The following is a 16,741-nucleotide window of genomic DNA, read 5'->3' on the forward strand; positions in this document are numbered from 1 at the left end:
AAACCGGAGCGAACTGACGGTCACCTGGTGGGCGTGTGACGTGGTTAACGAACCGAAGCTGCTTGCGAAAGGGTCGCATGGCTGGTTCTTCTAAACCGGGCTGATGGCTCACAATACGGATAGATGGCTCCCTGTAACCAAAAGTTGTGGGAACTCTTGGCTTTTAACTGAGGAACTGAAAGCCTCTGGTTGATAAATCTGCGGGTCTGCGAACTTTGAACAAATTAGAGTATTCATCTGTGAGACTGCATAGTTTTCAATACTATTCAATAGTTTGTAGATTCTAGTGCTGGACAGCCCCACTTATTCGGGCGCCTCTCTAAAGGGTGAGCATTTTCTATGGGAGTTCTATTAAACTCGTGTTCCCCGAAATTGAGGCCAAATTGTTTTTGGGCTTGTTTTTTCAACCTTATAAAAATAAGCAAACAGGCTGAAATGGGTTTCACCTAGAAATGCATATCTAGTTTAGTGCAATTGTAAGAGGCTTTCAAACAATGCATTGGGGAATTGGTTGCTGTCTTTGACGCTATCAGTGAAACCCTTCCCCAGACAACTACCTCTACAGGATATTTCCTTAAGTGATCTTAAGTGACGCTAGGTTATCCTTGTAGCCGTATATAATAGGCAACCCCGTAGTACTAATTCAGAACATTGGCGGAACCGTAGGACTCCAGTGTTTGTGGATCACAAGACGAACCTGACCTACAACTCCCTTGTTTTCTAGACCTGCAGAAGGAATTGGATTCGATCAAATGTGATCTGGATACGGTAACCAGAAAAATAAGGGTCCTTGATAAGGAACGCCAAGCACTTCAGAAGAGATACTCTGAGGTGAGTGCGTTTTGATCGGGCCTTTCGTCCACTTTTAGTGTACTGGCGCTCTGATACCGTGATTTTCTACCATCAAACAGTAAATCTGAGTTGTGGTTGGAACCCCGTGATTATCCGGCCGTCGTATTTTTCCCAAGATCCTCACATAGATAACAATGTGCCGGTGAGAAGACTGCTTCTCCGTTGGATGAGTCTCGTTGGAGATATAAGGTAGATTTCGCGGTTACTTGGTTTCCATTCGTCGCCGCCACTTCAACCTGAAGTTTTTGGAACGCGTGATTTTAGGGGATCGCCGTTGACACTAACCCCATTGTGGTACCCATTTGCCCCACAACCTTCTCAGTTCACCTAAATGAAGTCCTATGGCAAAGAAGAATAGAGTGAAAGATCTAGTGCCAGTCTACCACAAACATTTCAGTTGTCTCCACCTCAAAACATTCACTCAGAGAGTTGACAGATTCTTTTGATGGGTAATGGACTAGGATTCGGTACTGAATTTATAGAGCTACAGATAGACGGGTTTGTATTGGCATAGATAGGGAGCTGGAACTGATAATTTAAGGAGGTTAGCTGCCGCTCCCTGAGTAGTTCAGTCATGCTTGTATCCGTGCTGTGGCCCATAGAAGCAGTCTCTCCATTCACCTAGTACGATTACGTGTTGCTTACAACCGTCGGTTGGGCGAAAGACCGTCTTGTCGGTCGCAGGGACAACTATCAAATGCGCCTGCCGGAAGTCCGAAACTTAGCGAAAGCTGCCACGAGCAGTTTTCGCACCATTTCATCCTTTCCCGTTTCTGGTGCTCAAAGTCCTTGTTCAAGATTAGAATCATTTTCCATAGGCTTCCAGTATTACGTCTTTACGTGTATCGCGATATATCAAATATCATACCAACTGAAACATGAAGCGGCCTGGTGCAGCACATTCAGTTGCTTAAATACATCATGGAACGAGTGATTCAGCTGGGTTCCAGGTGAGTCTCTCGTCAAAACCAAGTTAATGTGCAAATGAGTATAGTTCGCTAATTTCGTGCGATTCGGGTTCAAGTAGAACATAAGGTTGATGGAAACCTAGGGACTGCGGCTACCTGATAAGCCCCAAGAAGGGCGAAACCGGTCGTGAGCTGTCGATGGATTTTCAGCAACAGCTTCACAAATGATCTACCAAAGCACATCTCCCACATCTGATCTTCTTTGGACACATTTTGTGTTGATATCTGGAAAACGTTCAATTGTGTACGGTATACTGATACGTAAAAATGAACTACGTGATGGACGCATTCGAAACTGGTCAATTGAATCTGAGGTTTTTTAGCGGTACACTTCAACGGGTTGTTCCTCTGGTTTCTGATATCGGCGCAGGCTGAAATCGAATAAACATTATTAGCCCCATTGTCATCTTACCTCTTTCAGACAGTTTCAGTCTCCTGTCTATCCTTCTTATCGCATCTCCCGAACTAGCATCAACTTTCTCCTTGCTACAACATTTGAACGTTTTCATAAAATTTGTTCTTCCAGCCAACTTAACCAAGTTATTACTATCCTGCGTCTGTGTTCTTCCCTTGCACAGCAGGATTTTGGCACTTCCTACCACCGTTAATATTACTGGCCTACAATAACGTCCAACTGTTCAAGACCCAAGTTAATACTTTCCTTCGGAATTTACTTTGATTGCTGGTTCATTTGCAAGCTCACTTGTTTACTTGTGTCTTAACTTACAGTACGTCTCTCATGATGATGCTATCATTCCTCTGTAAACCGACTTCATCAGATAGGCCTTACCATCGAATTTCCTTCAGTCTAATTTCTTATCGTAAGTCCCGATTACATATGGTTTCATTTTTGGTGCATTTATAGGGCAGCTTGCGCTTTCTAGACATGTTGATTCAAAATGTGGTTTAAAGACTACACTAATTGGGCTAGAATCTGTCCTGTTACTCAGAGTATAACATCTTATTTTACACCGTTTCTGTGCGTTGCGTATATCTAGATGGGAATTCATTCGTTATACGTTGAATAAGTGTTCCACTCCCACTCTAAAGAACAGTACCTAGACTTTTTGAGTATGGTCCACATATGCTCTACGCTCATGCTCATGTTTGCCACCTTTGACATATTCATACACGCTCAACAATGCCTTGCAGACGGAAACTAGCTTCACAAATGATCTACCAAAGCACATCTCCCACATCTGATCTTCTTTGGACACATTTTGTGTTGATATCTGGAAAACGTTCAATTGTGTACGGTATACTGATACGTAAAAATGAACTACGTGATGGACGCATTCGAAACTGGTCAATTGAATCTGAGGTTTTTTAGCGGTACACTTCAACGGGTTGTTCCTCTGGTTTCTGATATCGGCGCAGGCTGAAATCGAATAAACATTATTAGCCCCATTGTCATCTTACCTCTTTCAGACAGTTTCAGTCTCCTGTCTATCCTTCTTATCGCATCTCCCGAACTAGCATCAACTTTCTCCTTGCTACAACATTTGAACGTTTTCATAAAATTTGTTCTTCCAGCCAACTTAACCAAGTTATTACTATCCTGCGTCTGTGTTCTTCCCTTGCACAGCAGGATTTTGGCACTTCCTACCACCGTTAATATTACTGGCCTACAATAACGTCCAACTGTTCAAGACCCAAGTTAATACTTTCCTTCGGAATTTACTTTGATTGCTGGTTCATTTGCAAGCTCACTTGTTTACTTGTGTCTTAACTTACAGTACGTCTCTCATGATGATGCTATCATTCCTCTGTAAACCGACTTCATCAGATAGGCCTTACCATCGAATTTCCTTCAGTCTAATTTCTTATCGTAAGTCCCGATTACATATGGTTTCATTTTTGGTGCATTTATAGGGCAGCTTGCGCTTTCTAGACATGTTGATTCAAAATGTGGTTTAAAGACTACACTAATTGGGCTAGAATCTGTCCTGTTACTCAGAGTATAACATCTTATTTTACACCGTTTCTGTGCGTTGCGTATATCTAGATGGGAATTCATTCGTTATACGTTGAATAAGTGTTCCACTCCCACTCTAAAGAACAGTACCTAGACTTTTTGAGTATGGTCCACATATGCTCTACGCTCATGCTCATGTTTGCCACCTTTGACATATTCATACACGCTCAACAATGCCTTGCAGACGGAAACTAAACTGAGGACTGCGCAGGTCCGCGAGCTATCCAGTGGTTCGAATTCCTCTCCGTATGACAGAGCAGATGGATTTCCATGGTCCTTGGAAGTGTTGCGAGTGCAACGGGAGTTGTTCCACCTCAGCGCTTTCCGACCACTTCAACTGAGGGCCATCAACGCCACATTGGATGGAAAAGATGTCATTTTGGTCATGCCGACTGGTAAGTGTTTGTCGCCTTTTTGTACATGTCATGTCCACCTACGTTAGCGCATCCTAACTGCAGATTGACCAATACGTTTTCCAATAGGTGCTCGAAAATACTCATGTATTAGGTTTTGAGCACAGTGGTTCACGCACAGGGCGGGATTACGGCGGAACAGTGGCAGTAACAAGTGCAGTACGCTGTTGTCTTCTACAGGGACAGCGGGAAGTGTGCACGAGGGTGTATTTGACCCTGTACCGTCGATCCGCGTTGAACACCTCTGCCAGGTCCCACAGATTATTGTTTTCGAAATCATCGATAAAATAACCATGGGTGTCGCACAATCTGCACTGCATTCTGATGACAGTTTTCATGACAGTTTTCTCCATGCACAGACTTCCAGTGGGCTAATCACTATTGACGGACATTGACTCATCAGATATGCTCCGAAGTACCTGTTGAACGTAATATAGCCGGAAGATATGGCCAATCGTTGTGCGATAACCCAATGTCGCTTGAGTTCCCAGTACTCAATCATTTTTTGTGATATAAGAACATGTCTTTATGACGACTCATCCTGCTTATTAAATATCCTCATTTCAATAAGGAGATATAGAAGTTTTCAATCGCGTCTCATCGTGCAAACGCCCAGTGTTGCTATACTATTGGCATAAAAACTACACTTATTACTCATTAGCAGGCCAAGACAAGGACAGAGCTCCCATGTGTCTTTTCCTGGCAGAGATAGGTCATTTAATCGAATGGCGATCGCCTCAGCTTTTTCGAACATACGTTCGTGAATAGCCTTTGCAGATTTTTTCGTACCTAATAGATTACGCTGAATCACGGCGGGATCGATCCGGTTGTCGGTATCGATCAGATGGCTCGGAATAACGGCTGTCACGCGTTTGGCTGTTTCAGTTTTTCGGCAGATCGATAGGTGTCCCCTGATTATATGAGACGAGAGCCGTGTCGTTCGATCCACATAGTTTGCGGAAGATTCGCAAACAAATGATTACGTAATTTCGGACAGATTTGTATTAAGCTGATGCTGAATTGTATCCTCTGCTGTGCTATATTGAACGTTGGCCTCAGGCAGGTAGTCAGGCACCGGAGCATATTCTATGAAGCCGCGTAGCTTCGAAATAACATCTGAATGTGGATGGGCTTTGTTACTGTTGGGCTTCTTCTCTTGGATACTTGATGTCTGGAATGCCCCCGTACGAACTTACCTGGGTGACCATTCTCTCTTAAAGTTCGCCAGGTAAGCTGCAGTCTAGCAGCCGATTTGTCAAGTGTGCAGGCCTTACGAGCTCTTCAGGTCCACGATGTTGTCTACTGACCGGATCGTGTAGGTTTTTCGTACCGTCCGGCCCTTAGTTGATGCAACATCAAGAAACCGGAAGTTGCCAATTGAATGTTCTTCCTCAGTAAAAAGCAGTGCAGTATGGACAGTGTTAAAAACATTTAGTACTAGATTTTTAGCATGGGATTCAGGAATAATTGAAAAATTCATTAACATGTCGTTTGTAAAACGGTACCTATTCTGTGGTTGCTTTCAAAGCGTTTTCGGGCTTGTCCACAAAAATATCAGCTAAACTGGGACCGAGTGGAGTGGATTTGCAACTCCATCACTGCCGGTATTTAATGCTATAGAATCTGTGTCGAGAGTGCAGCATAGGAGTTCCTAAAAGTCAGTGAGTGAGATGAGTCAATTATTATTAGAATTGATGGTTAAATCGCAGGTGAACCGGACAATTTTTAACTGAAGTACACTAGTAAATAAGTTTAAAACGTTTGGGTGGCAAAAGTTTCACAAACCTGTGTTATTCTGCTTGGTAGCTAAATGAAAAACACGTGACCTTGATCACGGGATCTGACATCCATTTCGCTGGATCACCATGTTGGGCTAGTATGTGCCTGTGTGTGTGAATCATGGACATGAGAATACTGGACATCCGGAGTATCCACTTTGGATGTAATAGAAGATTTCATCCCATCATAACGAAATGTGCTCAAAAATACTCGGATACGGATAAATTTTCAGCACCCTAATGCAAAACCCATACGGTAGTATTTCTCCTAGTGAAGGAAGAAGTTTGGAATCCTCGACGTTGTTTCTTCGAAACAAGTGCTTCTTTGGTTAATGCGAGTCCAACTTGCCCCTTGTTAGTAGCGATGTTTGTCCACTTGAGGACTATTTAGATGATGAACTTATGAGTTTCCGAACCTGAGTGGCGTGCGCCACATCATATTGGGGTTCCTGATGTCAGTATCCCCACTAGCCACTTGTTTTCGTATTAAAGTTTGATAGCTCGAGTGCTTGGAGTTTCTCAATCGTAAAAATATCATTTTCTCTAACCGATTTGCACGGCACACTCAAGGGTTGTTTTCCTTCCAAAACTTGCAGCTCAGCATGCTTAATCAGTTACGCAGTAACTTTTGCCAACATACTCCTTATAGCACCTTTGAGCTCGCCATTAGCCTGTGTTCATTCAGGGATCAAATAAATCTCTCTCCATCCTAAACACGGCTATCTGTTCACACGCCTCTTACGGTCACCGATCCTGGTGTGCAACTCCCTGGATGTTTGGCTCATATAAACCGTGCGGTCGATACGTTATTTTGTATACACAGTCCCCAGTCCTTTTAACCAGAAGACATTCCTTCAGTTGCACCAATACTGAGCGCAAAGTTTTATTCCTTCTGGAACGTCACTCCAATGTTAGCCTTATTCAACACCCTCCTAGTAACTTATGATGCTCCTGTTTTTTATGGGATGTTTGGTGTTCTCAGCGATTCCCGGGCCTTTACCCATCTTAGTTGTCGCTCCATTAGACCCACTGGGTATTCAGCGTCTTGGGGTCCCCTTTTTTTTACCTCAATTTGTGTTACTGCTTGGTCAACCTCTTCTGTATACAGTGCTTTTGGTTAACAATCGCTCCACTAAAACGCCCTTTCGCTGCCTAGCTTCTATGTCACCCGACGTATGCTGCCTTTGGGTGTGGTGGTGAGTAGTTTAAGACCTCGCCACTCTCTTTTAGTACCCGGTAAACAGTAATTTTTAATTCCCCATCATTCTTGTGTCATGCAGTCAAGGAGTGAACTTTTGCCCCATGCTAAACTTAATGTGGAGATCAAAGTGTTAATATATTGATCACGACGAGCGTGTCATCTACTGAACGCCAAAAAACGTCGGTGGACGCTCGAACCCGGCTAGAGCTTTCTGTTCGGTCTTTCTTCGGCCAAAATTGAAGATCTTGGAGATTCTATTACAAGACCTTGTTTTTGAGAGTACGTAGCCGAGTAAAAGCGAATTGACCAAGGTTTAAGCTTCATCCATCTCAGCTACAGAGAGTTGTGTTTTCATTGCAACGTTGTGTCTGCCAATAATAATCGCCTTGCTACCTCAAAAGCGTGTCTTGGCAATATTGGTGTACATCGAGTTGACATCAGAACTAACGGAAACGCAGTCCAGAATCTTGAATGTATGTGGACGAATTATCGGTTAGTGACTTTAGGATACCTGCCAGGAATCTGGCTAGCTCATGTGTGTCGAGCCTGTCTTATGGAAACACCCACCTTGTGAATATCAGGTGGCCCATAAAGTCGTGGTTGGATTGTACTTTTTTGGGTACAACCGATACTTGCCTTGACCCAGATGATTTACAACCGACCTTAGCTACGCCCCAACTTCAACCTTACTCTTACTCATCATTGACGTAATCGTCACTGCTAATTTCTCGGTGGGACCCATGAGCTAGGTGTTGTCTAACCTGCAAATAGTCAGTCTTATTCATGGCGACGGTGGCGTTACCTTTATCTGCCTTTGTGATTACGAAACTAATAGTGTCTGTATAAAAACACTGTTCCTCTTCCGGCTGTGCTGTTCGCCTCTTATGACTGCAGGTGCTGGAAAGAGTCTCGTCTACCAACTCCCTGCCCTGCTAGACCACTCGCGATTTCGTCCGGATCAGAAGACAAACCCCGTGACCCTAGTTATCAGCCCACTGGTATCGCTAATGACCGATCAGACCATGAATTTAATCCGATCTGGAATTCCCGAAGGAATGGTCAAGGCGTTCGATGCAAATACACCATTGACGGAGCAGAAAGAGATTTTGGACTCGCTCGTTGGAAAGTATGTGAGTAGTCTGCTTTCCGAAGCTCATCTGCTGCGTGTGTTTGTTTTTGGTGTCGGACCAAAAATTAGTGTTTGAAGCTGGATAACCTTGTTTTCTTTGTAACGTACTGCTCATAAGGTTGTGAAAATCCGTCGATAGCCCACGACCGGTTTCGCCCTTTTTGGGGCTCATCAGGTAGGCGCAGTCCCCGGGTTTCCGTCAACCTTATGTTCTACTTGAAACCCAATTGCACGAAATTAGCACGGAACTAGCTCTAACTCTTGAATGGATATCTCATTGTCTTGGTTATCAACCCAAAATACTTCCTACTAGTGCTAACACTTATCCTGTGACTGCGCAGACATTGCGGAACACCAGTGAACTGGCTAGTCTGAGTTTTGTGCGTGCAGATAAGAATGTTGAATCTTCTGTTATGTTCATTACCGATCATGCGAAGACCGATCTAATAAATTTGGTGCATGATATCAACATCTGAATCACAATGGCGTTTCTGTTCGCTCTGCCGTCTTGCGTTTGCCATTCTGGATGCAGGATCGGGATGACACTAGGTGTGCAGTTCGCAGCAACTTACCGTGCTACTTCATCATCATCACCTATCTTGTGACCAGCTAAAACGACTTATTGGGGAAGGCTACTACGGTTTTATAGCGAATGAGGTTAGTCATATGAAGATAACTGTCTTATGCTCGAAGGAACCACAAAATGATATGCGATTCCTGCCGAAATGCGAACTGTTTTTATTCTTGCTAGCATTTTGATTCATACACAGTCTACAGGAACCTTTGACCGAATGATCCTGGTTTCCCCGTTCCATACAGAAACACCAAGAAATCAATCTCTTTGAGGTTGCTGTACGTGACACCGGAGAAATTAGCAAAGAGCAAGCGTCTTCTGAATCGACTGGAAGCTGCCTACAGTAAAGGTCTTCTTGGTCGTATAGCCATCGATGAAGTGCATTGTCTTAGCCAGTGGGGACATGATTTTCGTCCGGATTATCAATTTCTCCACGTGCTCCGGCGCCAGTTTCCCACTGTGCCCATACTGGGAATCACAGCAACAGCCTCTGGTAATGTCGTTGTGGATGTACAGTCAATGCTGGGCTTGCAGCCGGATAGATGTCTCGTTGTTCGCTCGTGCTACAACAGAAAAAACCTGTATTACGAGGTGGGTTTACGGTGGGTTTTTACGGTTATAAGTTATGGCTGCTCCGGGATCGTTAAGGCAGCAAGTGACTAGTTCATGCCCTCATCCTTTTCGTCGTACTCCTGAGATTTTACGTTCTATTGACTGCTAACCATAGTTTTCCCATAGTTAACTACATGGGCAACTATGTTGTCGTCCCTCGGGCAGATACTGATTAAAAATAGAACCAAATTGCCTTCTAGGTCTAGCAGGTGGGCCAGTGGGTGATCCCCGAGGCCAGCCTCACCAAGGTGTCTGGATCTACCCTTTTAACAAGTTGACATGGTCGGGGCTGCACTATGGGCATCTGTTCCCATCTGAGTACTTCGGTTGTTTTGAAGCACTTCAAAGCCTATCAAATTTGAGTGGATAGCCATTTCCCAAGCCACTCCATAGAGTGCCCGGTCCTCGCGTGACCAAATGAGGAAATCAAAGGTTTTCAAACTTACCTGAAGGTGTAACTTAGGGCGTTCCTTATTTTAAACTATTCTTTAGCTGATCTTAGTCCAGTAGTTTTGCGATGGGAGCTTCGGCCATTCTTGTTGAGCAACCTCAGCACCACAGTTGGTTTCGTATCAGACTACTTTCGACTCCAATGGTGTTTCCCCTTCTCGGTTTGCTAATCTTATCCGTAGAATTTTGTGGAGACATTGCGGGTGAAATGGGTCACGGACCTCGAACATATCTGCATGATTTCCAGGTTTCCGTGCTGCACAATATTGGGTACACTGCAATACTGGCATCTATACGGAATTGATTATTGCCCCAGACACGCCTCTTCAGGCGACCAAATGCAGTGCTGACCCTTGCAGTTTGTGCCTTCACTTCTCTATCAAGCATTACGTCTGTGGATGGTGTACTGCTAAGGTAACAGAACTCCTTATGACATTTTATCCGATAGCCATCTAGCTGAATATTCGGGGTGTTTTGTTCAGCCCCCGGTGTAGGCTGATACATGCCAAGTATTTTCAAAGTCAAAGCGACGTGCCGCTGAACCGAAGGCCATAGTCTGCGAATATAAAACGCAGTCATTGATTAACAGCAGCATACAGACCTTGGATTCGTGGAGCGGTGTTTTGGCCAGCCCATTCTGCAAATCTAGCAGTTATCACCGTGGCGTAACACTTCCGGACGGACTATTGTTCGATAGTGACTTAACCTTGCTTCATCCCGGTATCGATCTCGCACTCCATTGGAGTGGCCGCGCATAACCTTAGCTTGGTTTACCACCTGCTGTAGTTGTGCCATTGCAGTCTTTCGTTGTATTTCGGGACAGGCGAGCTATGTAGCCCAAATCTACATTGCTCGAACGGTTGCATAGTGTTAAGAAGTGGTGTTCCTGATCTTCCAGAATTTGGTCCGACCAGTTGGGCTTATCGTCGGTTTGTTCTTAATGTCGGTCCACAAGTTTGTTTGCCTTTAGCAAACAACACCCGCGATCAGAGCTCCTCACTTCTTTTAGCCCACCGTATATTTTCTATTTTCCGATGTTTCAGAAGCCTGGTCTTTGAATCTGTAAATTGCATTCGGACCTTATCGAATCTTGAGTTGTTTCGAAGGCCACTGAGTGGAAGCGACGAGCCATTCCTATCAGACCAACCTCGTCTCGGTTCTTGGTTCATTCCAGGTGCATTCACAGTAGCCGCGTGTTCGTGTTGAGCCCACCAACAAGCTGGTGGACCTAAGGCTCGGTTATCCGATGAACGTTTGCGTTAGAGGTTCGCGAAGTCTCGACGTTGTTTCCTGTTTTCTTTAGTTTTCTCACATGCAATGTAAATGTATTCCATGCTGCACATGCGTCTCAGTTGTGCTTTATCCATACCGCAGGTACGAACAACGTGTGGACCGCCTAAATCTGCCGTCCAGCAGCTTTACCTTTTGATCCAAAATCGCTACTGTGGCCAATCCGGTAAGGTCAAAAGCTTTCGAACATGCCTTTGATAACTTAAATATTCGTATAATCCATCACGAACGCCTCGCGTTTTGATGAGGTGGAATGCTCACGTAACAATGTGCAATGCACGGTGCAAAGTGGTATGCGAAACGTTCTCATTTGCTTCGCCTTTAGTGCTATGAGCTGCCATATTCTTATGACATTCTTTGGTATGCTCCCCAATTCTATTATATAACAGTGATGTGACTTGTATTTGGCTGTCTAACGTAAATATTGTGCTACTTCCTAACCGGATTTCTCAGTTGAGGCCTTTCTGCCTTTTGTGTACCAAATAGGACGATTCCAGCATTCCTGTCTAGTATTGAAAATCCTAAGTTATCTAACTGTGTTCGTACAGTCACACAGTCGTGGCCAGCTATTTTTAACCTTTGAGGCCAGGAGGTGGTCAAAGTTTCGAGTTTACCGAATTCGCTTCCTTGAAGTATTTTGGGATCAGAATACAATTGTGAAAACCCAAAAACGAACTCTTATAAGTGGCTATGAAATCAAAAGCAAGGAAGGAGGTTCGAGTCAGACGGCCTGTTTTGTACTTATTCCAAGTCTCCTGACACTCAGCACGGAGGAGTTTCAGCTGGCTCACTCATTTGACTAAGTTACTCTTATGCGACCAGTTGTTTAGTCATCACTACCCTTGAACCACCAAATAACTTTGCGTAGGTGAAATGAAGAGGGTATTGTCCCAGAAAGATTTGGAATGACTGTTCTATGCACATCGGCATTGATAGCTTGATCCTTTGACTTTCGTACCAAGCCCACACAATTCCTGTATATTTTCTATGACGGTGAAATGCCAGTGTTAACTGTTTTTGGTGGCTTGATTTCTCCTACAGGAATCATATACTGCTTCTCCCAAAAGGACACAGAGGACGTGGCTGGTGAGCTTCGGCAAATGGGTCTTCGAGTGGCTCATTATCACGCAAATATGGATGGGAATGCACGAGCGCGTGTTCACACTGACTGGTTCACAGGAAAAGTCCTTGTATGCTGTTCAAAACTGTGGTGGTGGTCTATGGATTGTTAATGGCTCTTTGCGTGAGATATGATTTGACGGATCTCTACAACGTAGTCGCGCGCTAGAGCTGGTCCTAATAATTGCCTATATTGTCAGTGCTCATGGACTTATGTTTTTTCAGGGAGGAACAATTAGCCATGATAAATGAACTAGCATCCAGTCAAAGCTGAAGCCTTTGGTTCTATGGTTATCATGTTCTGTGTGATTAACGATTATCTGGGATAAACGACCCGACCGTTTACGAGTGGTGGAATTGCTCAAGTCAACCGCTATTCAGGAAAAGTTGAACCACATAAATCAGATTAGCATTCTGTATGATCATCTTGCCAAAAGAGTAATCAGGATATCATATCTACCTGATGGGCCACAATAAGGGTGAAATATTTCATTTAGTAAAATTTGCATCTTGTTTCGATCTATGTGGGTCGTCGACAGTCAAGCTGAGTTAGCAGTCGACTGGAATAAGTTGTACCATATTAAATAAGTCAATAAGCTGTTGTATTAGTGCAGCGCGTAGTGCTCGAGTCAGCAGCATCAAACTGCTATCCAACTAGTCTCAGAACCGCTCGCCTTCCATTGCTCAGTCTGTTAAAAACCGACCACCACACGTATTCGGCATCCAAGTGGTTTGTTCGCTGAGCTGGGCAATTTGATTGCGAACATTTCATCACCAATTGAGGTAGGAATATACCAGAAAAGGATGCTCGGTGCATGTTACATAAGCTTTAAAGCGTTGTAGTCTATTTTTAACCGTAATCGCTACTTCACTCTTTAGCATCATTCCAAAATTTTCACCATGGACTTGCTTGCTCAGGTTTTCTAATGGTACCGTGCATGAAGCAGCGTAATGTACAGTCAACCAATCTGTCTTTTTATTTCAATACATCAGCAGATGTTTTTTACTCTCAGGTCATTGTTGCGACTGTCGCTTTTGGAATGGGCATTGATAAACCGGACGTCCGTTTTGTCCTGCATTTCTCCGCAAGTAAAAGCTTGGAAAACTATTATCAGGAATCTGGACGTGCTGGTCGTGACTCTGAGGCGGCCGAATGTGTAGTTTTGTGGCGGTTTTCCGACTTCTTTCGACTAGCCAGTATGGTCTCGTCAGAACGCACTGGCCTTTCGAAACTCCTGCAGATAGTGGCCTACTGTTTGGATCCAGTCACTTGTCGCCGTCTATTAATATCCAAGCACTTGGACGATCCAACATGGTCACCAAGCGATTGTGCGGAATCTTGTGACAATTGCAGACGCGCAAACTCCAAGGACAAAGGTAGACAAAACTTGACCGAACGACCATGGATCCAAGATGCTTGTGTCAACCTTTGATTCTAGCAGTTTATCCTGATTAACTTAAGAGTACATGTTTACAATGAGCGTAAAAATGGGGACCACGCTACCAGGCTGATTGAATTTTTTCGCTCATTGTCGAAAAGAGCCTCCTGAGTGGGTTGGGGTGAGTCACTACTGTTCTTTTCTTATGGAGATTTCGTCCTGTAAGTGAAGCCAATCTATGCTGAAAAGCCTAGAAGCAAGCAACAGCTGTTTCATCCTTATGGGAATCATCAGCAGTGCGCATCTCACGAAACTCTGAAGAGTCTCGAACCCGCGACCTCCTGGCTAGTAGTTTGAACACAACCGTTCGGCCACGAGTGGCTTCGCACTTAGACAAGATATGGCGCCGCTCATCCTTCAATCACGGGATCCACATCACGCGGTCACACATGTTGACTGGCTCCTCGAGCGACGACTTCTCACTCATCGGTTTCACTCATCATTACTGTTCTATTTTCAGCTGCCTCAGAATCGCCTAGGCGATATAGTAGGAAAAGTCTATTAACTTGAAGCTGTTGATTCTCAGTGATCGCTTCTGCGCAAGCTGAAGGAAGCTATTACCACCAAGGCCGAAACATCCGCTATTACTCACCGTATTCAAGTAACCAAATTAACACGGTAATTTTCCGCCTTGCTGGCACGACCTCAGAGATTGATTTTTATCAGCAACCGCATTTATTAGAAGGCTCGCAATCACTCAACTCAAAAGTGAAAACTGGGCGAATCGTTGGATCGAAAAACTTCGTTGGAACACCATCATTCAGTGATGAATCAACTAACACCTTAACCATCCTGGCGGGATAAGGCGTTGATTATTGGCTGGATACATTGCGATCCGAACTCTGGTCCGTGTGTTCAACCCGCACTCTTGATTTCCACCTCAAAAGAATTGATACCTATTTGTCAGGCAGCTTTGCGACAATTTTGTCCACCATTCAACAGACAACCACAAATCCCACCCCTGGTGAACACCGGACAATGCGAAAGAGGGTGCCCCCTAAAAATCGTGTTTGGTTGATAAGTAGTATTTGAGCAGAGCCCTATACTACAGTACATATTTGTGGCTTCGGATATTGAGGGTAACTGGAGAAACTATATCGGCTGTAATGTTGTATATTGTGGAAGGCAAGGGTTATGCCAATAACCATAAGGCTGAGCGTAAAATTAGAGTGGCGCGCGGCGTCACGAAAGAATGTGTTTTAAGCTGCGATTCCAACCTGGTCAAGGTTTTCCCGTGACGCGAACCAATGGATGTTTTCCCATGCAACCTACGAAGTCTTGGTTTTATTCATCATACTTCCAACTATCGGCAAAATCCCATCGATCCTGTACCTGGAACGAGCGTAAATCATGTAGAAAGGTCGTGGGCTGTCGGCGGATTTTCAGCGACCTTATGAGTAGTACATTACAAAGATATACGTGTATCGCGATATCTCGAGTATCGTAGCGACTGAAACATGAGGCGGCCTGGTGCTGCACATTCAGTTGTCTGAGAACATCACAAACGAGAGATTCAGCTGGGTTCCAGGTGAGTCTCTCGAAAAAAAAAAACAAATTAGTTTGCAAATGGGTGTATAGACACCCTTCCGTTTCACCTACGTACTTTTTAGGTGTTTGCTATGTAAAACGACTCATACGAATCAGGCAACGTTTTCCAAAGTCTGTTGACACCCTGGTGAAGGGTTGCATTGCGAACAACCTCTTACGGATCCTCGAGAATCGGGTATCTCCAAAACGATGCCAGCGCGTTTCTTAATATACTAGTGCCTCTGCAATTAATCTTGCATTCGTAATTTTGGGCAAGCTGTCAGGTAGCACTGGTTGTCATTCGGGGACACTACAGCCCATCGTATAGTAGCTAAATGGTTCGGCACTCCTGGTGTTCAGACGTCTACCAGCCCGTGAATGTGTTGCATAATTGCTCAATATATAGAGTGATCATCAATAATATTTTGATCTCGCACCATATCTGTTCTCTCAGAGTTTCGTGACTCTTTCATGTGCTGCGTTTCCATGATTTCGTTGCTGAATCGTGGGATTTGCGATTAGCCTGACGACTATTTCCTCATCTAATGTACGGGAACGTGTGAACGTTACGTGCTAAACCAGCAACTGGGCGCAGATGTGGCATAAACATAAACCGACGGATGGAACGATGATAATGCGGGTCACATGTGGAATGCTCGGTATAGGGGCTACGGATATGTCGGGGTGTGGATGATCTCAGGGATACAATATACATTAACGTTAGTCCCTTTATTTCTGTGACCAAGCATAGCTAGGAAGTTTTAACATGTTTGTTTTCTATATTCTTCCCACAGGTTCAGTCCTTTCGCTAAACCTGACACAACTGATTTCGGAAATCAAAGCGCTGCTTTCGGAACATATGTCGCGGAAACAGGAGCGCATAACTGGTCCAAAATTGGTTGAGCTCATGAGTGCTAACTCTGAAATCCAGAGGCTAACTCGAGCGATGCTCAAAATAGATGAAAAAACGGACCGTATGTTCTTGGAACATGTGATCGCATGGTGTTTAGTCAATCAGCTCCTCAAAATGGAATTTCATTTCACTCCGTATTCGACTGTGTGCTATGTCGTGCCGGGAAAGGAAGACATCAATGACGCGGTCATGTCGTATGCTGTCCGTAACCACGAGCCAAACTCGCGAACACAAGTGGATGCGGAGAAACAGCCATTGGTCAAGCGCCAACGGTTAACGAATCATTCCATGATGGACATTAAATCAGATATGAATGACATTGTCAAGTAGTTGTAAAAATTGTAAATAAACCCAATGAATTGCCGTCAAAACCCGTGGAGTACCTCAAAATATTATGGTTCTTAGTTCTCTGGGAACTATTTTGAGTTGCCGGTTAGCGGAACTGTCCTTGTGCCCCATATTGCATAATACACTCCTTTGTTACCTCATCTCTAGGTTACG

The 16,741-nt window shown here is 44.3% G+C and overlaps 1 protein-coding gene across 1 annotated transcript; it reads left to right on the forward strand.

Annotated features, from left to right (window-relative positions):
- Window positions 1-666: 666 nt before the first annotated feature.
- On the forward strand, window positions 667-16,615 carry T265_14736 (hypothetical protein; the record flags this gene model as incomplete). The annotated part of the gene is made up of 5 exons (XM_009175007.1): window positions 667-831; window positions 3,980-4,190; window positions 8,082-8,317; window positions 13,375-13,738; window positions 16,122-16,615. Coding segments are annotated over 5 exons (1,425 nt in total), but the record flags the coding sequence as incomplete, so codon positions are not given.
- Between the last annotated feature and the right edge of the window lie 126 nt (window positions 16,616-16,741).

The sequence above is a fragment of the Opisthorchis viverrini genome (genome assembly GCF_000715545.1).
Source record: "Opisthorchis viverrini unplaced genomic scaffold opera_v5_251, whole genome shotgun sequence".
In the NCBI taxonomy this organism is placed as follows: domain Eukaryota; kingdom Metazoa; phylum Platyhelminthes; class Trematoda; order Opisthorchiida; family Opisthorchiidae; genus Opisthorchis; species Opisthorchis viverrini.